Below are 24,381 nucleotides of genomic sequence, written 5' to 3' on the forward strand. Positions count from 1 at the left end.
GAAGGAAGGAAGGAAGGAAGGCAAGAAGGAAGGAAGGAAGGAAGGAAGGAAGGCAAGAAGGCAAGAAGGCAGGCAGGAAGGCAAGAAGGCAGGCAGGAAGGAAAGCAGGAAGGAAGGAGATGTTGACATCCCAGCGTGTTACTTTGATGCCTCAAGAACCAGAATGGAGCAGCACACTGAAAGGCTTTTGTCCTTCTGTTCTCTTCTCTTCTCTGCACTGGGGATGTATGATGGAGTGCACACCCTGGGATGGGGCCTGTGTGAGGGCAGTGCCCAGTCAGACAGTGCAAGCTCTGCCTTCATTATCTTCTGCAGGCTCCTAGTTACATGCTGCTAACCCCAGGCTGAAAAAGCATTGCTCAAGATGACACACCAGTAAGGTTTTCTGCACTTTATCAACATTTAAGATTTAAATCAATCATAAGAAAAACATTTTTGTGCCTCATTTTCATTACGGCCCTCAGCAGCAAAACCAGTCTCAAGCAGAGTTGGTGCGACATGTGGGCATGGCCATGCTCAGGAAAAGCATAAGAAAAGCTTGGATTTGCCATAGGGATAATATTTTCACCATAGATGCTGGACATTTGAATGGTAGGCTGGCAGAACTCTGTGCTGCTTCTTCTCATAACAGGTAATATTCCTTGACAGGGGAAGGACTGGCTACAGTTACTTACTTCAGCTTTGCAAAATGTACTACTCAGCTGGTCCAACTCCCTTCCAAGAAGAGTTTTTTTTAAAAGGATACATTTTCATACTTACTGTAAGCTTCTGCTCTGAAAATACATCTTGAAATATAGGACTTCAAAGATCCTGAACTGAATATAGTTTTATTCCCTGTATAAAAACCCCATGGTTAAGCAGACAATGCATTTCCTGTACAATAGTTATGCCTGCATACCATATTTTTGGATTCCTCATTGCTCTTCTTTCTTGCATTACATCTGAACGTATTTTTTTAATTCAACATAGCAAAAGCTGTTTCCTAATGCAGCACTCAGTTTATTTATTAGCATTACACTGATAGTGTCGTTCTTTTTAGTCTATGTAATAATAGCTACCTTTTGCTCCCTATACAGGTTTTATTGTAGCACATCCATTTAATTGTCCTTGCCACTGAGAAAAGGAGGAAAAGGGAAAGACGAACAAGACTAGAATCTCATTTAACCAAATCAAATGTAATTCTTTTGATAAAAATGGTTTTATTTCAGTTTATACCAAGGGAAACTTGACAACAACAACAACAAAAAACCTGAGCACCTTTCAACATTTTCTCAAGTGCAGTTTTATACATTATGCAGCAAGAATTAAGAAGTTTAAAGAAATACTGAAATCAATCGTTGTGCTATGGCTAAGGTTCACATTGCTTCAGCTGTGCAGTGCGTGCTTCTCTGGGAACATGCTGTTCTCTCCACCCACTCAGCTCTCTCCAATTGAGAACCTTTTCCTGTGAACGTGAACCTGAAAGGCATTGTTGTGGGATGCTTTTCAGTTTCAGCACTGAAAATTGATGGCCTTGATCTTTTTTTCAATCGAGTTTCTTATTAAGGGCAAAGACACAAACAACTTTGGTAACACAACAATGCAATTCATGAAAGTCAAATTTCACTATCCTGTAGTTCACTTTATATTTATAGCACAAAGAAGAAACAACAGTTAATACTTATTCCATTAACCCTCTTCTATCTTTCAGAAGACAGCAGGAAGCTACAGATAAAACTCCTGTAGTAGCTGCTAAATATTTGAAGATAAATTCTTTTATTTTAAAAATGTTTTTCTTTCATATCATTTTGATTTTGTTTTCTTTCTGTTTTACCTTCCATGCCATGTATGTTCTATGACAAGAAGTCCATTTTGCAGGCTGACAGAGACACTGTTTCCACACAGCCAGATGTTCCACTAACTAGAAATTGGCATTAGGAACCTGTAAAGAATTTCCCTTCAAGCAGAATAAAACTGCAGACCCCCTAAACCAGAATACTTAAGCTGTCAGTGTGTGGGCACTATTTCACCATGGAAAAATTCCATTCTGCCTCAGACCATTCAATAAAGTTGCTACTGAACTGTCACAAAGTAAATCTAGATGTGTAGCCCTTACACCATTACACCACCTTATTTCCTTGTTATTTTGTAAGTGCAAGCTTATTTCACTTTGAAGTGCACTCTAGTGTCTACATAAAGGTTCAGTCAAGCAGCTAGAATGCTATAAATTTGTACAAGTGTGCTAACACAATCTTAATTTACTTTGCAAGAACTTCCCCAGAAGAGCAAGTCTTGAGCTAAGAAAACACCAAGATTTCCCTTCCTCTAACCCCTTGGCATCCCCAGGGGCTTAATAACCTTAAGTCCTTTATTAAGAACTCTTTAGTCCACTTAGAAACGGAGGTAATTCCTTGAGATTTTTCAGAGGAATTGTCAGTAGAACAATTGAAATATGTCTAAGCATAGGTATATGCTTAGAGAAAAGTAGTACTTGTCTCTAGGTATGAGTTATTCTGTCTTTTATAGGATTTAAAATGGGGCACTCTCTATGTACTGAGTTCTACATCAGCTCCTACTGGTTCTCTCCTTAGTTACCAACTAAAATTTTTCAAAAAGCAGTAAGAAAGGTAATGAGAAACTACAAAAAAGCTACACAGAGTGCCTGGAGTACCCAGTTCTGCTAAAGGTTTTCAGCTTTCTGGGAAAGGCTAAATGGACTATCCTGATTTCTGAAGATTGTCAGATTTTAAAGGTGGCAGATGAGAAATCCCTTTGGAAGCAACTGCTGCATTTATGGAAAAGGTTTTTCGATTTCTATGCCTTAAAAAAAATTCTCTAATATGGCTGAACTATGCAGGCTATGTTCCTGTGACTGCACACAAAAAGTGTAAGAAAATTCCACTACAAAAGAGCCCCCCAAACTAAGACAGACTTTTTTTAACATTATATACTTTCCTATGAAAATTAGTTGCTAGCCAACCTTCATCAAGAAAAACCGGACAGCAGAAAGAAACTCATTCTCTCTCAGATTTAGTGATTAAGAAACTTTGTTAGACAAGAGAAAATCACTGAGGTTTTTATCATCTGCCTTCACTTCCATAAACTTCTCTTATTCTTATGTTGTCTATAGTTTTTTTCACAATCATTGGAAGGAAGGGGGAGGAATTCAAAGAATGAAAAATTCAGATTTTTCAGATTTCTGTGGTTGTATTCATGGAGATTCAATTCATGTTTTGTCAACAGCTTCATACAATGGGTAGCTAAAACTAGAAAAACAGAGATCACATCCCATAGGCAAGAGTGTGATTAATTCAGCATTTGGAAAACAACTACAGCAAATGTCAGGCCAAGACCATCTGGTTGTAGCTAAATCGTGTTAAGACTTTCAGAAGCACAGTTGGCTTTTGGGCACTTACTGTCTTCGGGATTAGCAGACAGACTTGGGGCATGGCTAGTTCTAGGAATTGTTAGAAGCTGTCTCCTAGCCTGAATGGAAGAGCTCTGGTATGGCCATGAGATTTGACATACAGGGAAACAACACATTTTTTCTTTTTCTTTTTGTGCTAACATTCTTTTGGGCTAGAAGGTAGTACTGATTGGAAGAGTAATTCTGGGATGTAACCAGAGTGTAGTGCCAATGGGTATTTTGTAAATATCCAGGACATTTACAAATGGGACAATCATTTTTCTGCTTGGAGTGCTCCTCTTTTCTGCTCCTGAATTAACACTCTGCCAGTCAAGAAGAACCTTTGGAGACACAACAGTCACACAGACATGAGATGAGAATTCTCTTTGTCTGTACCGAGAATTCCAAACTACAGAGAAACAGGCACGTATTAGAGAACCATGTCTAAAACAAATCTGATAAATTACATCCCACAAATGTTTAATTTTCTCCAGTAACTGTAAACTTACGAGATTACTATCCTCCATGCAAATATCAACAATTAGGTAACTAGAATCCCATCCTTGTCAACGTTCCACAGGACCCAAATGTGCAGTACAAATTCCCAAAATTTGATCCAAACCAGTGCATAATCCACCATCAAAATACTGTAAGTGACCTCAACAGTGATGAATATTCCACAGCGCTTCCATCATGGAACTATTATTAAGTATGCTCACCATTTTCCCTACAGTCTTCATGAGCACTCCTGGATTCCTCTTCAGTGCTAAGCTTTCACATAGCAGTACCCATGAGTAATACTTTGTACTGCCTCCAGCTGATTCTGTCCCACACTAGTGCAATTTACTGCCCTCTATTATTCATGTTTTTGTCACCTCTTGTCTAGACCAAAACAATTCAATACTCCTGGGCATAGTGCCATCCATGTCATAAGAAACTTAGAGCTAATAGAGAATTCTGGAGGAAAATGTCTTCTCCAGAAAATTCAAGAAAACTTGTTTCCCATACCTAAAAATGTATTAAGTCTCGCTCAGGGTTTCAGTTTTTATTTTAAAGCATGTAATAATTGCTTCAACCCCGCATAAGGTCTGCATAAATCTCTGTGATGAAAACCATGATTAACACATCCATGTCTGATGCAAAACAGAACTCTCCCTCATAATCACAAAGCTCACCTTTCACATGGGGAATTTATACAGCTTTGTGGTACGAATTTCCAAGGAAAATAAGGATACTCCTACCACTGAAGAAAAAGACATGCCGCCTCAAATATGCCAAACCTAACACAACATAGCATATGCCTTTAAAGTAACTCCCAAACCCCCAAAATTGTGCATTGCACGTATAGGGAGAGGAAGAAGGGGAAAGACCAATCTACACGTCAGGGAACTCACGTGCATTGCTTAATGCACTCCGTTAGTGCAAGGAACTGAGATATGACAATGACAAATGCAGTATAATAACAATCCCTGTAGAACAGAAAAAAATGGGGTAATTTCTCATAACTCTGAATAAATTTTAGGGAGGAGAGCTTATAAAGCAGCATAGAGAAAATTTATGACGGCTATCCACAATCTGTTGGTTGAGTAATTAACAGATTTGCAGCAGTCCAAGATTATGCAGAAAAAAATGCTTTAAAAGAAAACAAAAGTTCAGAAGTTAGGAAATTTCAGACCTCAATTTGCCAGTGTAGACATAACTATCCTGCTCTCTGTGTGTGCATGGCTTAGTCCAAGAATATAGGACCTCCAACTGACTTCAGAGGAAAACTTGCCAGAACATCTTGCCATGGGAAAAAAAGTCTGCAACATCTTAGCCTTGTTCTTGGATATGGCTGAATGGTGCTGTTATAACTGAAATTTCTCTCATAAAATTTATGCCTGAGGCAAACATCTGGCATGGTAAATTTGAACCAAATAGTTAGAAGTTTTGTACAGCTATCCAAAACTGAAAACAGGATCTTATCATGAGCAGGGTCAAGCAACTGGAATGCCAGGCACTGCTACCCCACCACAGCAGAAAAACAAACTTAAGTCAAAGAGGTCAGAGCAAGGATATTTTCATCCTTAGGCATCTACTTTTACAGTGGAAAATGACCTGTTACCCGCAGCTTTTGCATCATGACCCATGTAAAATAATTTAAAATTAATTTCTTCATCTAAAGTGCTACTCAAAGTTTGACTCCAAGTAACAAACCATTAGGCAGGAAAAAAATACTCGGATAGGTGAAGTCATAATGTCATCTTTGAAACAGATCCAAAAAGGCAAAGGCATTTTACTTGGTTTTCTTGCAAATACGGCAACCTCAGATCACCCCGTAACTGAAAGATTTTAGAATTTTCTATTTCATGATGTCTTCCACAAAACCTGAGGTGCAGAGCAGGATGGTATCAGTTAAAACATGTGGGAAATTCAGATACTCTGGTATAAGACACAGAAAACTGGCTGACAAATCATTTGCAAGTAAGCACACAGCAATGAAATGTTGTTGATGCACACCCTAAAACCAGAAAGAGCTGTGATAGACGTTTTATCATATCTAAACAAGAAGGTTTCAGCAGCAGGAAAGATAACAGATGGTTATAAAATCAAACTACAGAATGGAGCTAACAAAATACTTGAATGAAGAATAGTATTTATTGTGTTATTTATACTGATTATAGAGAACAAAATAAACAGAAATTATCACTATTTATATAAAGAATTATAGAGAAAGACCTATTTTCCCTAGAGGGAAAAAACCAAAAGAATAAAATGCTATGTACATATTCTGTGTCAATTTAAAAATTTGTCAGAAATTTTATACTGACTGGAGTTACAATGAAGCCCAAACACAGCCATAGGTGAAAAGAATGACTGAAAAAAATAATCAGTTTATGTTTTATCTGACACTTTTGTTTGTAGTGACATTCACTCTATTTTCATTAACTTTTATATTGTAATATGAGATCATAAGAGGAAAGCATGCACAAACTTAGATTTCTGTTAAATACACTACATTTGAAGAAAAAGGATCTGAAAATTCAACACTCAACGCAGGGGCCTGAGTTCAGCCTACATATTATCTGATGATACCAAGCTCATAAAAATACCTTTTCTGCTCTGTTTTAATTGGCAATAACATCATTCTTGCAAGGAACAGAATACACTCTGAAATTAGTATAAACAAGCAAACAATCAATGGCAGAGAAGAAGCAAAACAGAATGAATAATCAAAGTGTCACAAGCAGAACTAGGAGTCCAGCAATGTACTCTAAGTTCTAATTCTTTTCTCTTTCTTACCTACTGTACAGAGGCAGGAACTCACAGCTTCTCTCTAAGTCCTTTCTCTAACAATAATAACACTACCCAAAGATCTAGTTTCTTGAAAAAGAGTGCCTTAAATTTAAGGCCTCAGTACTACTTTAAAGCAGGAGAAAAAAAAGAACAACCCAATACTTCAAAATATCTTTTTCCAATTTAATATCTTATCATCTTTCTAAAGCATGTTTTAGAGTTCCCAGTCTATTTTGATTCTTTATCTTATTCTGTATCTTATTTGTAAGCTGAAATTCTGTAGTGTTCTTTGAGAAAACTTCCTAATCAGAGATCTTTGTGTGTTGTGTAGAGTAAGAAACTTATTTTTTGCAAACAGGAATGAAATATTGTAGCTATCAATATTTTTCTGCATACAGAACATGACTTGAAGAGTTAAGATCTGTTCTTTCAAAAGTGATAACAATAGTATGTTAGAGAAAAATAACACTAATTACAAACATCACAAAACAGGAAATCACTTCCTAATTTTAAAAGGGTGAAGAAATAATAGAGGGATGACAACTCTCACATTGCCTCATGAAAAACAGTAAGTTATTAGTGTTTTAAGAGGCTGATAACTTGTGGATATTCTCTCAACTGCAGTGTTCATAGAGCAAACATACCTGACGCAGACACTTTTCACACAGGAGCACTGAAAAGAATCTGACAAAGGTAACTTAAAATACTCTATTCTATCAGATTATGTTTCTTGTTAATATGAAAACCAGCAGCTTTGTTTGCATTTATTTCTCAGCACAAAAGGATAATCTCATTGCAGGTATTCAATCAGACACTAATCTGCCTGTATGCTTAAAAGTGTTATTTTACACTGTATAATTCAAACACACCAAAAAATTGTGATACCAGCAGCACTATTCAATTTTCTTACATTACCCATGTGCTCAAGTGGTTTATTACATCAGGAGCTAAAGCCAAAAGCTTTAAAAGTCTTGACAACAAACTGTAGATATTACAGAACAATCTGGTAAGATAGTCATTGCTAGCTGAACACAGCCATCAAATTACACTGATCTGAAAACAGCTGTTACGGAGTTTGCTGAGTGCCTATGCGCAATTTCTTTTGTTTTTCTTTTTGATTTAAGATTACAGCAACTTTTATGACTACTTCAGTTTGCCCAAAGTACAACTGTTAGATAGAAAACGTGACCATGAGCTCACCGTTATCATCATGGGAATACTCTATTCCAGAAACAGTGCATCTTCGGAAAACCATCTTATTTTCAGTAAGTGTCCCAGTCTTGTCTGAAAAGATAAACTGCACCTGACCCAAGTCTTCTGTGATATTTAAAGCTCGGCACTGCAGCTGAGAGTCTGTTTCTTCATCATATAAATCTTTATCTTGATGAATAAAGTATACTTGGCAGATTTTAACTATTTCAATGGATACATACAAAGAAATTGGAATCAGAACCTAGAATACACAAAAGGAAAGAGAATTAGGAGAAAACAGAAGCAAGGACACAATGAATTATTAAAGCTAGTTAACTTGGTATTAGACTGGAACATAAAGAAGCTATGTACTTTAAACATCTACGCTAAAGTTATTATCATCTTTAAAGAGTTTATTTACTGTGTTAGATGAAGAAAACCTATGGTGAATTGCAGAGCTGGAATATGTTATTATGTCTAGAAAACTGATTATCAAAACGTGGACAGAAGCAAATCTTTCTTAGGCTAATAAGCTGAGCTTGAAACTAGCTGGGGAAGGAAAAGAAAAAAAAAATCCCAACCCAAACCAGACCGTACAATCAGAATACTGCAGATGTGAAAGGATTGAATACATTTGTTCTCCAAAAATAATAGGACTGTTTACAAATTCACTTTGCAGGAATACAAGAAACAAAACGAGAAATGTTAATCTCTCCATAGGAGCAATATCTTTTAGCCTTGGCTTTTGTACTGCAAATTATTTGAATGAAGATCACATTTTGTAAGTGCTGAAGAAGGAGACATGAAAAGACTTTAAACTGTTTCTTGAGGATTGTCAAAACTACATAAAATACCTAATTTGTACATGAGTTTTTCTCTGCAGATTTTTTTTCAGGGTAGAAATTCCTGACTGCATACATTGTTCAGTCTTCTGAATTAGATATGAGGGATAAATTATAGCAAGTCTGTAAGTGGCTAATGTGGTCATTTAAACAAAAACTTCAGTGAAAGGTAGGTGTTTAAAGAATTCTGTGGTGAATTTTCTTAACCAATATCATAACCTAATCCCTCAGGGTAAAAATGATTTTAACATTCTTTTTCATTCCCTTTTATAAACAAGTTGCTGCCTCCAGTAAAGCAACCTCCTCTAATGTCCCACTAGGCAAAGTTCAGTAATATCTCAGTGACATGAGGTTTTTTTACTTCTCTTAACTTACCACCTTCACCGTTCAAGATATTTCTCCTCAGGACCAAAATCTTTTAACATAGTTTGTTACCTGGCTGACACATGGATTTGCTAAGAGAAGTCTATCTGAAAAGCTGTTAAAAAAGTATAAAATTTATTTTCATACCAGAACACTGTACCTAAACTGGCATCCACAATTGTTCCACAGTGGGCAGATAGGAAGAGTGAAGCTTGTTTTCTGGTTCATGAGCTTGTTCCTGCCCAGGTGCAGGAGCCTGCACTTGCCTTTGTTGAATTTCAGGCAGATCTCCTCTGAGCATCTCTCCAACCCTCTGAGGTCCTTCTGAAGGGCTGCACAGCTCTCTGGGTTATTGACCACTCCGCCCAGCTTGGTGCCAGTGAACTTGCTGAGGAGGCATCTGCCCCTTCATACAAGTTACTGGTGAATAAGCTAGACAACACCGGACCCAGTATTGAACCTCGGGGGACACCACTAGTGACAGGCCTCCAAATATACCCTGTGCTATTTACTACAACCTTCTGGGATCTTTTTGGTGCTTGATTAGCTTCTTACATGCCTTACTGGTAAAACGAGTACTACACATATTGCAGATTTATAACTTTATCACAGCCAACTAGGAACAGAGGTAACAGCATGTACAACTTGATTACCTGGAACACTATGATCACCGTCAGAAATAAATATACTGAAGCTAAAACAGGTGACAAATATTTGCCATCAGGCCCTGGAACATCAAAAATTGGTTTCTTCTTCTCACCATACTGCCATACCCATAGACCATGACCTGGAGAAGAATTGGAAGAGAGAAAAAAGCAAATTAACTCCAAGGAAAAATGCTTATTGTATGAATTTGTTCTTAAGAGTTATGTAGAAAATTGGTATTTGTTTTCAAATATTCTGCATGACTTCTGAAAAATGCCCCAAATCCATGGTTTTTTCTGCCTTGGGATTTGAGAAAGGGCTTTTGGCTTTTAAAGACAGCATGCGAGATTCATTTCACATAACTTTATCTAAACAAAGTGAGCTGGCAAGTCTCAGTAGTTTAGACTGTTTCTGTAATCACTAAGGAAAACTACACCTCTTCAGAAAGTGATTAATTTCAGTGATACACTATGTGTTAAAATGGAAGTACTCCACTGTACTAAATATATCACCAGTCAACTATCAGTAAACTAGTTTCAGAAGAGACTTTAATTTTACTGTGTGAGTAATATCTACCACATGCACAGAACTAACGAAATAGCAGTACCAACAGAGTCAACAGCATGGAAGCTGAGGAATGAAGAACAGAAGCAATTCTAGGTCTTGATCGAAATGTTTTTTTTTAATTGATTGTGCTGACAACTAAATAAAGATAAGATTGTTATTGCTGGGAAAATTACATTCTTGCTAAAGAGACAGAACATTGCCTTTTTAAGTACAGCACTAATATTTACAATACTAAAATCCCTAAAATGGTATGCCTGATGTTTTTAAGGCATAAAAAATAAGGAAGAATTCTTCTGCAACAAAAAGCAGTCAAACTATCACTATATGTCGAAAATCAGAAAAAAAGACAAAGGTCTACTTTAAAAGTAATCTTCTGTAAACCACCTTTGACTAGATCCTTGATACACAGACCCAGCACTGAAAAATAAAAACACGTAAGTGAGCAGATTATTTTGTCCCTGTACTACCAATATGAGATCACATGCATGATGTCTTTATTGATGTGTGTATTTTTATTCTTGAGAGCAAAAATAGAAAGCTCCACACCGAGAATGACCTACATTAAGGTTTGTTTTATAAATAACCTTAGATTTTCGAAAGAATTAAGTGTCATATCTCCAGTTATACATTATTGACAGAAGGTGCGAAAATGGCCTGACTTCTACAGAGCACCACGCAACTCAAAGGGCTCGAGCAAATTTCTTTCCAGCTGTTTGTGGCTGTCAGCACCTCGAGCAGTTTGCTCTGGCCCTCTGCTGGCGGTTTCCAGCCTCGTTGCAGACCGGACAGAAGGGAAGGCGCGCCTGTCACCTACTGTGTGCCTCCTCCTCCCGTTCACGTTCACTCCTCTGGGGAGCCCCAGCTACACTGAAGCCACTCACAGGGCATGCCCCGCTGCTGCTACTGCTCTGGGGACAGCACCGCGGGGGCAGTGACAGAGGGGACAGCTGCCAGCAGTGCCTCCCTGCTATGAAGCCTCACCACGACACTTCAGCCCGGTGGACTAGGCTCCCAACACTGAAACACTACCAAAGCGTGTCATGAACTCAGTGGAAACAAGCTGGCTGATTCACAGCTGGAAATGCTCATCTTTAAGCAGCATTTAACAATACCTGGAAAAAGGCACACAGAGATGTATTAAAATGGCATAAGATTGTTATGAAACTACACCACGGTTGTTAGGAAACATTCTGGTGTTTATGGCATATGACTCACATACAAACATTACAGAACACACAAATACTAAGGATGTGGAATTCATATGCCATACATAAAAATCACTTTGGGTGCCAAATGTAAAACTCAATTCTCACAAATGAACAGAAAAAAGGCCTGAAGAGACATAACCTGAACTGCAGCATTTCCTTAAACACTCCCAGAAGGCTAGAGAATATTCTACTTGGATTTATGCAGACTATTGCTTATTTCTTCTATGTTAAAGCTGCAGCCTCAGGGACAGCGAGTCCATGTTGTGCACTGTGCCCTCAATTTAATAAATAGTATTGGGGAATACCACTGTGCTGATTATGTTTATTCTCTGCTCATAAATTACTTTGCTGACTGATTAATGACATGTTACACTCTAACACTTGTAATTTTGAGGGGACTGCATATAAACTGGGGGGGGGTTTGACTTGACATTTTTGGATGCTGTCAAGGGTAGTATAAGACTTCAGATCTCTGGTGCTAATAGCATATATTTGATTGAGACTAAGAAGGTATTTAGATCAGTGTGTGTATTAAGACATTTTGATTTTTGACAAAAATTAGTACAGACACAGCTTTATGGATTTATGTTTTGGCAGACACGTATGTTTTCCATAAAGCTAAGTGTATGAATCCCAAGACAGTGTAATACTTAAGTTTCTACTAGTAAAGAGCACTTACCGATGGCAGAAAACAGACACATGATTAGAAGTATGAGGACACACCAAAGGACATCGGCATTCATCTGTCTTTCAAGCTTACTGCGCTTGTAACGTGGTCCATTATTATTTAACAAAGCTTTGGTCTCATGCCCTGCAGAGAGAATTGCATCAAATGTGTCCTCTGGAACTCTGCTATTATTTTAAGAAAACTATAAAAAGGTGGTATGCCCCATAAGACAGAAAAACAGCACTTACCTGCATAGATTACTATTCCTGCAACTTCTTCTGTATTTCTAATGGTACATCCACGTAACAAAAGATTCTCTTTGAACAGTCCATCCTTTTTTCCACTTTTATGAATACTACAGAAAATTTAAAACCAGAACAAAACACAGCATGTCAAAACATTAAGCTTGTCAAATCATACTTGTAATATAACAAGCCCAGGAAGCATCTTCAAAGTTTAAGAATTTTTTTCAATTTGAGGGCAAAATATTTTCTTAGATCTTCCTGCGGGAAGGTTCTCTGTCAGACTTTGAAAACTGAAATTACTTACCCAAGGATCCCTGACATGCAGCAGCTCAGCTGGAGCAGTACCAGTTGCTGTTGGATATACAAATGTCCTGGACAAATGTTCACTAGAGATACATGGGCCAAATTGACAGCATGTGTGCAGACTAGATAATACTTGGAAAATGCACTGGATTTCCTGTGCATGTGTACACTGACTGAGCAATCACAGTTAATCCAGTCCACCTAAAAGCAGCTGTGTAGTTGATATGATTAACCCACTATTCCACATGTGCTTACTAAAGAAATCCTAGAAAGAGATATGGTGAAGTTGGGAAAAGACTGTGCTTCAGAAGCAGTGATACTAAGGAAGATGTGCCAGGGATAAGACACATCAGTTCAGTGAAAAGGAAAAATATTCCATGTATTCATCAGTGAGAACAAGAGAAACTATTTTTAGAACTTTCACACCAACTATCTAAGAATGGCCTGCACCCTGAAAATTCTTGTTGACTAACACCAAAATACATGAGAAAAATGGAATGAAGTCACATTTCTACTACAACTTATTATCTGCTGTGTATGGCCTGACTGAAATTTCAGCTGACAGAGAAATACAGAAAATAGCCTTATGAGAATTAACAGGGAAATGCTAAACAATAGCAACAATTAAAAAATGGTATTAGAATTTCTATTATGTAAAAAAGACAAACCAAATAACAATTTCAAACCATTTTCAAATGAATAAAACTTCATTTTATCAACTGAAGTACCCCAACGCCTCAGAGAAGACTAAAGCAAGTCTGGATTGTTTAAATGTTCTGTCCTCACTTTCAGACCATCAAAACGATCACACTTGCAAAGACTAAAAAACGGACTGCTATAAAAAACTAGCAAAAGCTGGAAGTCTGAGAGAAATCCTGAGAAACTACATATGCTGCACTAAAATTAACATTGTGCTGCTGCAACACCAAATTTTATGTCTACCTGGATTTGAGCACTTAAAATGCTATGTCCCCTGAAATCTGCAAACTGGCTTAAAATTGTGCTTTTTATAGGTGGATTCCTTTTATTTGCTTACTATTTTCTAAGCCTTCACGTCTGGGTTATGTATCCATGCTTTTCCCTGTTAGACTCTTCTCTTTTTCTAAATGAGGACCAAAATTCTAATTTAAGTACATACTTCTAGGATCTCAGGCCTAGGAACTATATCAAATATCCTGAGATCTGTAAGAAGAAAAGGTTCACATTGGTGAATTCTTTGTACTTGTCCCAGTCTGTTAAGACTACTTGCGGATTATTCTGTAATCCTGGTTATGCTATGTAACCTCAATAGTCAATGCTTTTAGTGAGCAGAATATACCTGTGTATATATACACACACACAGAGAGCATTTTTTAGTTCAGCGCAACATATTATACCCACCCTCTGCTCAAAATATATATATATAGCATTGGTGTTTCCACTAGTATGCTCAGCTTTTCTCTGCAGGGACGGAGAAAAAGCACTGGGTTTGACTGCTGAGGTAGCAGCAGCAGTGATAACATCTGACTAGAGACCAGAAACGGAGAAAGATAGAAGTAGATACCATCAAATTTGCAATTCTGACACGAAAATTAAAGGTGGTTTTTTAGTCAGGAGAGAACTTCTCCTTCTCAGCCCATCGTCCCTGCCAGCCTCAGATAGAAAAACAGAGCTTTTACTTCTGTTCTTTTGAGCAAACCTCCTTAACCCACTGCCTCACCTTTTGCCAAAGCAGCATCAGTTGGGGGGCTGCCCAACATCCCTCTTGCAGAATGCCAATAGGTGTTAATTTGTCTGTGCTTAAACTGTGGGAAATAATTTATGTCGAAATTACATTGCTACTAGGATTCTGTCATTGTTATGATTCCTGTTAATAAATGGGACATTTTAGAGATGAACCTACCTAAGCAGTACTTGCTCTGGCTTATAATTTTACAACCTTTGTTAATTTTTTACACTTCACAGTAACAGTGGACTGTGCCAGGTACATTGCACATGGCAAACTTCACATACAATTACTTGTGTATTTGTTCTATGCAATTATATCTTTGTTCTTACTACCCTAGTTTACAAAACAACTCCAAAGCAATTGTGCAACATCTGAAACTAACCTGTAGGTGTTAAAACCTCAGTTTACTGCTCTCACCCACAGGCTGAGCCTTCTTACCACATCTCATCCTTACATGCATTATCCAAATGAAGTCAGACAACTCAACTGTTGCTCACCACACCTTTAGAAAACATGGATTAAATCGAAATCTGGGAGAAAGAAGCCGACAGAGGCTGGAGGAAACTCACTGTTTCCCTCTTGTCTACAGTCACTCCCAGTGACTCCGTAACAGAACATACACATAAGACCGCTGGGCACTGATGATAAAAGGAAGAAAAAATTACAGACAGAAAGGTCTGGATTAAAAAATAGTGAAAACTAGAGTTAGATAAAACTGCTCACTTTGATAACAAACCTGCCAATTGTAAACTTTGTGTCTGGGTTGAGAGACGGCCTAGTTCCCATTTCTAGCCCAGCAGAGTTATAAACCTTAAGCTTGTTACAAAGGCTTAAGAGTCTGTTTTTCCCCTTTCTGGATTCAGGCCAGTGTAAGTTACAGACAAAGAAGGAAAATTTTATCTGCCATGCTTTAAAACAGTGTCCGGCTGAAGCTGTTCAGACGCCTGGAATGCAAAGGCTAAGCTATGAGGAAACACACTGGCAAGTGCAGGTATAATGCTCTTTTTCTCTGCACTTTCTACATGGATTACATGCAAAAATGTGGTATCTTAGCATCTAAAATACAAATGCACCACGAATTAGAAGCAGTGGGCAGATCAGGTGCGGTTAACTACTACTACGCTACAGCACTCTGAAAGTGTTTGTACAGAAGTAAGCCTCTGGTTAATTACAGCAACACCAAACTTACCCCGATGGTAGCTCACTTCAGCTATCATGTTTTGTTATGTGTTTACCAGCATTAATATCAAGGTAAACAATCAAAACTTTATTCAAAAGAGAGTATTTTCTTTCACTTTTTCATTTATCAAGTGTCTTACATAGGAAATGGTAGAGCTGGCATTACTTTCCAAGGCTTGACACTCCCAAAGAAAATATTCAACAATCTTAAACATGGTCTCAGTGAACATTATCAGTCAGAAACTTCCTGACTCTCAATTGATGAAAATTAGTCCAGGTTGTTTTGGGGTTTTTTTCCAGTAGTGGAGGTGTTACTATAGCACACTGAAGAGACATCACTATAGATTTGTAATTGTTTTTTCTTTAAAAAATTGTAACATGATTTTATATTGATTTGGGTTTGTTACCTTAGGATGACCTTTGAAATAGAAATACAAACATGTATTATTCTCCTTCTTCTTCTTCTTCCAATTCCAAGCTATACTTACTTTGGTATGATCAGATAAAATTTTATGTTCTCGTCTAAGAATAAAATTATTATTTTCAAAAAGCTGGAAAGTCAGAATCCCAATTACTACTTCTCTTTTTTCCTTGCCCACATACACACAAGAAGGTACAAACAAAATTTTAAAGCAAATATTGCTATTTTGGAACCTGGAATTGATTTTTGAATGTTTGCCATGCATACCGTACATAATCTGGCTAGACACATACAGGCAGTGGGCATGTTAGGTTTTGTTCTATTATTCCTACACAGAATACTTTTTATAGGGAAAATAAAAGTGAGGGAATGTTCTTCGGTTATCTGGAGGTGCAGAAACAGCAAAAGAGAACTAAAGCAAGTGCCTGAATAGAACTGGTAGTCTGCCTGTGGACCTGCACAGCCCGAGTGTGTTCAATGCAGATTGTGGCAACACAGCTGAAGAATTCATACGTAGTAATGTGCACATACTACACTTTCTCAGATATAGGGTAGGGCTAGGCCCATCTCAATGCATTTTGCAGTATTTTTTAAAAATTATTATCATGTCTCCTTTTACCCTGGCCTGCATGTGCTACATTGGCTACCTACAGTGATTTTGTTTCAGGAAAACTGTGGGGAACAGAATTTTTTAAATGTTTACAGCATACACACACAAATATTTCTATTCCCTGAAAGATTTGACAGCACAGACATTAAAAGCAAAGACCACTTTGTATTTCAAACAGGAAAAAAAAATCTTAAATCAAAACTTGAAACCTACTAAGTGGTCAAAATGTGTAAGAAACTTTGGCAGTAATGTTTTAGCACAGCTTTTTCATATGGATCTCTTGGAAAGTCTATTATTTCATGGCATTCCTATTTAAATATTTTGGTAAAATTTCTTTTCAGTTGAGATATTATGGGCTGGTAGCTATCCGAACCATTCTTTCAAGCAGCAACTACTGGTAAGATTTCAAACAAGAATTAAGATCCAAGTTTGACATGGCAGTGACATGTTTCAATGCAGATGTGTTAATTGCTATTCATCTTGTTAATGTATGATTTGAAATAGACTCCTGATTCCATTATACTAATGAAGGAACTCTAAAAAGAGGGGGGGAAAAAGCCTTCTTCTGTGATAAATCAGGGGACTGAGAATTTATTTGTTGAGGGGATGGTCCCCACTCTTTACTTCTAATGGCCCATGGTCCTTTAGCTGTAAATCTCTTGGGACACAGCTGATGAGAGCTGGAAATCACCTGATGCTTTCTGCCAGATTCAAAATTTGTGTCAAAATATATTCACATGATTCATGAAACTATAAAATATAAAGAAGATGAAATAGAATCAGTACTAAACAATAATCATCAAAAGGTTATTACCATGTTTTCTGCTATGTAATTTAAAATGGTTCTGTAACTTACATGCCACAGGCCTTTTCCACATGGAGTAAATAAGTAAATATATAATGGAAGACAAATGTATGAATATTTTCTACAGTATTCTGCTCAGTATTTTGGGGACTAAGATTCACACATAAATTGTGCTAGAAAAGCTGCCAAACTTTCCATTTCCATATCTGGAAATGGCATGTCTGCAGTAGAGCAGGCTCTCTATTAATGGAGACAGTTACACACCCTCATGCAGTAATGTCTAATACTAAACTTTCTTCTTTGCATGAACTGTAGGGCTTTGTGCTGCTAAATAAAGGAACACATTTTCCCACACTACAACTTGATGTAGTTTCAAAGAAACTGTCCTGATTTACACCAGTTGACAGTACGTCCTACACAATCTGTGACATCTGAGAGTAGTAACTGTGGTGGTAAATGGCATCACTATAAAAAACTCCCTGAGTTCCAGCAATTTACCTTGTGACATTTACACAGTTTAATACTGCTTATCACTCCTAATCAACATGGGTGATAAATCATTGTATTTGAAACAGAATTAGCGTCAGCTTAACTCTCTCCATTAAAATTTAGGCAAAAATTATGTATCCTGGGCTCTCACTCTCCACGTGGTAACAGACTGTAGAAAAATAAATCATGCAAGAGTGCATCTCCTAAGCCACCACAATCAACGTACCTGTACACTACAGTCCAGGCTACATTAGAAGCAAAGTGCTTTGCACATCCTCAAACATTTGTTTCTGAGCAGGACTGATTGGCCAGAGATGAGCACCCTGTTAATGTAGTTCTGTTTGTTTAGAATTAAGTCAAGTGGCCATAGGTGATGTGGTAATGCATGAGCATACCCATCGTGTGAGCCAATAACTTCATTTTATCTGAATGAGAAGAAAGAAACAGTGCCATAGCTGGAGAAATAACAGTTTTGACTTCTGATTTTCCTCAATGACACATACATTGAAAGAAATATCCAACAGACCCATCTTCATAAAAGTGTACAACAGATTGTGTTTGTTTGTTGCCTCTCTTGGACTTGTTTTCTATTTCTTCCCATTTCCAGATGGGTTTTTTTGATCCATGGAGGAAAAGGAGAAAAGTGTCTGTAACTTCAGTGCTTCTGAATACATTCATTTCTGTAGTGTAAGCTGATTGAAGGTAGCAAATAAATCCATCCAAAGGAATGGAAATATGAGGTTCCCATCTCACCTTGAAGTGAGGATCCTCTAAAACAGCCTTAAATATGCAGCCCTATTTAGACGTGAGGATGATGGAACTTACAGAAGACAGCCCAAACAAACAAGCATTTTATTCCATATTAGAGAACAGGAGTGTGTAATGAAGGATATTACATGAAATACTCACATGTAACCTCGAAACCTACTTAAGTCGTTGTTTGGCTTCTCACATTCAATTACACTGGTGAACTTCAAGGGGTCAAATTCTGAGTCCTGAAATAATAAGAGTGTTCATATTTAGAGCAAAGACTTGAAAATTGTATCCAAAATAACTTTATTTTCTAGTTTTTGTAATATAATAAAGTCCAGGTTTCTTCCAAAGGCAATCAAAGCAAAGATGCAGACCACTGGCACTGAAAATCAAAGGGACCTGGGAAACAAAACTCCAAAGATGCCTCCCAAAATCTCCCTTACAAAGATGACCTCTGTTCTGCAAGTGGAAGATGTCAAATGAATTTGGTCTGGAGTGGAAAAGTGAAATTTACCTGGCAAATCTCAAAATATTAAATATGATCATTATACTTTATGTTCAGTGAAGCCACTGAAAATCTAGGACAATATAAGTCAATATACTGCCAATTATGAAAAAGCTAATATGAGCTTTTGAAACATTAGTAAGACTTCTTAATTGCTTTATGCCAACAGAGATAAATTAATCTACTACAGTAAATTACACACATATAGCAGAATAACTTTTTCTTAATTATCTCTTAAAAACCTTGATTATCTAGCTCATTACTCTGAAGCTGGTATTGTTGCTGACTATTTAAGTTTACCTGTAGTTAGCACCTTGTTGTGTTTGAGGAAAAACATCATATCACAGCAGAATTACTTTATTTGGTTAAATAAAAATCAAGGTTCTCCTTTCTTTGCCAGATCAAACTACACATTAAAAGCACAGATATCTGATCCTAGTGCTGCAGAGAAGGCTGTTTATCTCCATCAATGAGGACTACTTTTATAAGGCTGCTTTGCATACCATTTGAATAAAAGAACTAATTGTGAATTATCATGTTATTAAGCTTTCAACAGTGATAGCACTGTTATAATGGTTTTGCTGAGCTGCTGGAGACCCCAACCACCACTTTTTAGAGTAAACTTGTGAGAATAGTTGACTGAGAATCAGTAACCAAAGGACAGACACAATCTTACTGCCAGTTTCTCTGAAACACACAGGTGTCTCTGGGATTTTTTGATGTTGACTCTACTCAGGTGAAAAAACAGATTTTAAGTAAGAGATAAAAGAAACTAGAGGATATGTCAGCATCAAAACCAATACCCCCCCATTTTCCTACTGGTTACACCTGGAAGAAAGACAGACTTACAATATATAGGTGACAATTCAAACCACCTACGCCTGACACTTCTGAAAACCTTTTCTGTACTTTCAAGAAACAAGAGATGATAAAGAGAACTGTGAAAATGGGCTGTCACTTAGAGACAGCTACAGCCCACTGGAAAAAGAAAGATTTTTACATGCAGAATTTAGCTTGTAAACAAGGAGAAAAAAAAACCCAAATGAGTAAAAACAAAGGACAGCTCTGAGTAGAGACTGCTTTGCTGAGAATCAAGACTCCCCAAATTACATCAAGGTTGACAGTCAAGAACTTGAGCCTCTGTAAGAAATAACACCTGCTCTGCTGCCCGAGAAGATGATCTTTTCCTTCCTTGCCCCAGTATGTTCCTTGGCAGGAGAAAAAGAATAAAAGGTATAGGAAAAATAATCTATAAACACTCACCACTGTAGCTTAAACTGCATTTATCAATTGGATGGAATGGGAAACATTTATTTTCTCTTTATTATAAGGTACTGTATAAAATACATTTAATTTAGCACAAATTTTCATTCAATGGTCTTAAAAAAAGAAAAGAAATAAATCCTAACATCTTTGAGGAATGTCAGTGAGGGAATCCTAGAGACAGCTAATAATAAAACCCAATGTAATCAAATGCAGGTTCCGTATGGCTGCTGAACTCAGCAGAGAGAGCATGGTTGGACACATTATCTTCTAGAGCAGTTAGACAACTGAATCCCCATTCTGCTAAGAAAACCTGCCAGCAAGGTTTATATTTCACTAATAAAAAGAAAAAAAGGTACTTAAAATACAGAGGCTTCTAAAGTCTTCCCAGAAAAAGAAGATCTTGTCAAGATTAGAGAGGACTAAATGTACCCGACTTCCCCATCAGTGCCATGCAATACTGTCTTTCTCCCTCCTTTGTTTGTTGAATTCTTTTCATTTATGACTCAGTTTTGGAACTAAACGTCCTTTATCATTAAATCTAACTGTCTGTATATTTGTGTTCTGTTAACTTGAAATATGTGATTACGGTCTTTACCCAGATAATATCTAGGAGTGAAAATCCAATTAGAATAGTAGTTTACATAAGGAAAAAAAAACCTGATAAATTCTGATTTATGGCAAAAGCTCTTTGGTTTATTAATAAATCAAATTGCTCCATCTCTTCCCTGTGGAATGGGAGGGCAGATATACACTGTATATTACAGCTGATGACACTGTTTTGATGTGAAAATACCTTTCGGTAAATGAAAGAACAAATATGTCAAACACAGCCTGTGTATGAATGCTTTCAGTTGTTACAAAGAAGCACAAATTTAATGTAAGATTTCACAATGATCAAAGTTTTGCTCCTTTTAATGCTGATACTCACACTTTGGCAGCAATTGAATCATAAACTGTGATAATGTTTATTAACAGCTAAGAGAAGCTGCAGTTAGACAAAAGTTAAAACCAAAAGTGTTGCTTTTACACGGCACAGATTTCCTCTTTCTTCTTGGTAAAAGTCCATGAAAAGAAAATTCTCCACCACTACCTTTAATTTTTCTCTTACACTGAATTTCTGCATCACTGTTAAGACAAAAGAAACAAGACCAAAACATGGTCAAACATTGAACTTCCCCAGATCTTTGTGCAGTAGTTATCTGATGTGCCTATTTTTGTGTATCTTACTTCCCACTTAGAGAACTGCTGGGCATTAAAGCTCTCCTAGTACCAAAGAGGGGTGAAAAGCTCCATGCCTAGACAGACTGCAATCCGAAATGAGGCTTTCCAGTGCCTAATTTCCCTCAAATCTTGACTTCTGTGGTGTTGTCATCATGCCTCTGTGCACATCAACAAGGCTGGGTCATACACAAAAAGTAGCTGGAGGCATTTTTTTAATTTTCTGGAGGCATGTAGCACTTTTTATGTGGTACCTTGGCAGGCGTCCCAAACTTGTGCCTTGTGCACCACTGATCTGAACAACTGACTCTGGTTGCAAAACCTGGGGAGAGATTCACTGATAGCACATAATTTCTCCAGAGCATTTTACAAAACTGTTGGATGGCAAAGGCCAGAGCTAAATTCTGTTCATGTCAGTCACATTATTTCTGTTGAACAACCAGTTCTACTTTTGCTACAGCGTACATTTTACTTGCCAAGACTAATTCTAAGGATAAGCCCCTGTAAAATAAAGTAAGGCAAAACTTACTGCTTTCACTCAAGGCAGATGTCTTGCTACTAGGTAGTGCTTAACCTGGAGCACAGGCCAATGCTCTAATAATTGATGATGCTTCAGGAGAGTATTAAATTATACTCAAGATACACTGGAGGAGTAAAATCCACTTCTTGCTCAACTCTTCTGCCATATTATGTCATATCAAAATGAAAAAAAATCAGGAAAATGAGAAAAAAAAAAAAAAGAAAAGAAGGGCTTTGATTCAATAAGAAACTGTCTTTCATCAAATCCCTGACTTCACTTTTTGATTTTGCCAAGATAGCTTTAGTCCACTGCTTTCCTCAGGAAAAAAACCCCTGCTGACTTCTTAGGAGGTCAGAATACCTTCATAGGTATTTCTGGAAGTTTGAAACTTGCCAAGAGGACACACAGTGATTCTTACACTGGGTATTTTATATACTCAGGGACTCCATGGAATGTGTTTCATTTCTTCAGTACTCCTCTTGCTAGGAAAATGTTTAACATCCTGTACATAAATCCTATTTCTTCCACTTTCTTAAAACCTAGGGAAATTCATTCTTAGTCTAAATGCAGCTATGGAAAAGCTTATTTTCCTTACATAAGCAGACCTAGTCAAACTGCAAAAACCTGCTAAATATTGATTCCTTCAAAGCTGAAATTCAAATTAAAGTTAAATTGAAGATGCAAAGGGTTTTGTGACTAGCCTTTTAACAATGCACTAGCTATTAAATCTGACAAAATGTTCCATTTAAAACAATATCTTAGGTCTGCAATAATTAGGCTGTGTCTTATACTCTAAAAAGGTGAAGTGTTGAGGGGAAGAAGATGTTACAATGCCTTTACAGAGTGGGAAACCAACAGGTGGACAATGAAGACAGTACAGAGATTTGTCACAAAAAAAGCAGACTGAATTTAGCTGTCTCCAAAATGACTTTGTAATTTCAGCTGTAAGATCATTCTGAATCTCTACAGTGAAATGCCAGCCTTTTCAGTTCTGCTGGCAACCTCACGAAACTGTCATAGCTCAAGAAGCAAAGCATGCCAGATGAGTCAGTTTGACAATCACACAATGTTCAAACAACATATTTCCCTTCATTAAATGCCTGTTGTATGGGTGATTTAATAGCCTGGTAGTGATATTAATAATGCATAGTTATTAAAATGTTTTCCTTTATTCATCTGCCCTACTTTACTGCTGCAGAAACCTGACTTTGATGTTCAGTCCTTCCTTCCAATAGGATAGCAATGGGTAGCCAGGATGCCCTTGGGTGACAGTGACAGTTACCCGCTTATCACACTGTATTTACTGGCTATGCTGGGGATCTTACCCAGACTTCTCCCTGCAGTGCAGGGCTGATGAGGGCTCTGGGATTTGTTTTGGCATATATGTCTGGAGGAAACAAAAAAGGAGAAATGGAGTCATGGGGATAACTCAAAGAAAATATTTAATAGACAAAAATCTGCCTCAGCCAGAAAAATAGCTTTTCCAGTTTAAAAGCTTTTAACTGCACTAAGAACTCCTCCTGTTAATGCATCAGTCCATCCTGTTACTGCTTTATATAGTAGTATCCTGCCTTTACCATATAAAATTAATCTGACCTTTTATTAATGTGCAACTGGAATTACATACTGATGTTATGTATCCAAAGCATATGAACTGTTTATATACTGAAAGAGTGAAATGTTTTCATGTCTTAACTGCATTATTCTCTCTGGCAAAATTTATCTGTGCCGCTAATTCACAAGAAAAGGAAGAAACAGTTGGATCTATGCTGTTTAGGAACTAAGAAGATCCAGCTGTACATCAGAATTTAACTGTTCTCTTTTTCACACTGAAAACTACTACTACAATTAAGATTTTTTTTTTGAGTATTGTTTGTTTAAAATTAACACATGTTCAGTATTCAGAAACACTGGAACAACTGAGCAAGTCAAATACATTTTAGGGAGCTGATCTTCCTCTGGCTGACTTAAGTTTTCCTCTTTGTAGAAAATAATATGAGGGAACAGTGCAACATCCAGGTTGCTTGCAAGGCTTAGGAAGATCTCAATAATTCTATAACAGCCAGCTGAAGAAACTGCTGTTAGTCTCTCACGGAACAAAAGTACCAAAAAAATATGTCAACGATGCTGAAAATACACACATGCAAGTTCTAACGTCCCTTAGGATGATGGCCACCCTCAGCAGTGCACTGAAAATTATGATGGTGTGAATAAA

At 37.3% G+C, this 24,381-nt stretch overlaps 1 protein-coding gene across 2 annotated transcripts in view; it reads right to left on the reverse strand.

Annotated features, from left to right (window-relative positions):
* Nucleotides 1–24,381, reverse strand: part of ATP10A (ATPase phospholipid transporting 10A (putative)) — a 116,102-nt gene that overhangs the window by 35,761 nt on the left and 55,960 nt on the right. For both annotated transcript variants that reach the window (XM_042041101.1, XM_042041110.1), the window contains exons 3-7: nucleotides 18,814–18,899; nucleotides 12,393–12,499; nucleotides 12,157–12,288; nucleotides 9,711–9,844; nucleotides 7,862–8,114 (exon numbers count right to left, since the gene is read on the reverse strand). In XM_042041101.1, the coding sequence (XP_041897035.1) occupies nucleotides 7,862–8,114; nucleotides 9,711–9,844; nucleotides 12,157–12,288; nucleotides 12,393–12,499; nucleotides 18,814–18,899 (712 nt within the window). The remainder of the gene's footprint in view (nucleotides 1–7,861; nucleotides 8,115–9,710; nucleotides 9,845–12,156; nucleotides 12,289–12,392; nucleotides 12,500–18,813; nucleotides 18,900–24,381) is intronic.

Source organism: Corvus kubaryi, unplaced genomic scaffold (genome assembly GCF_017639235.1).
Source record: "Corvus kubaryi isolate FWS band 111438036 unplaced genomic scaffold, C.kubaryi_AGA036_p1.0 133, whole genome shotgun sequence".
Taxonomy (NCBI): Eukaryota; Metazoa; Chordata; class Aves; order Passeriformes; family Corvidae; genus Corvus; species Corvus kubaryi.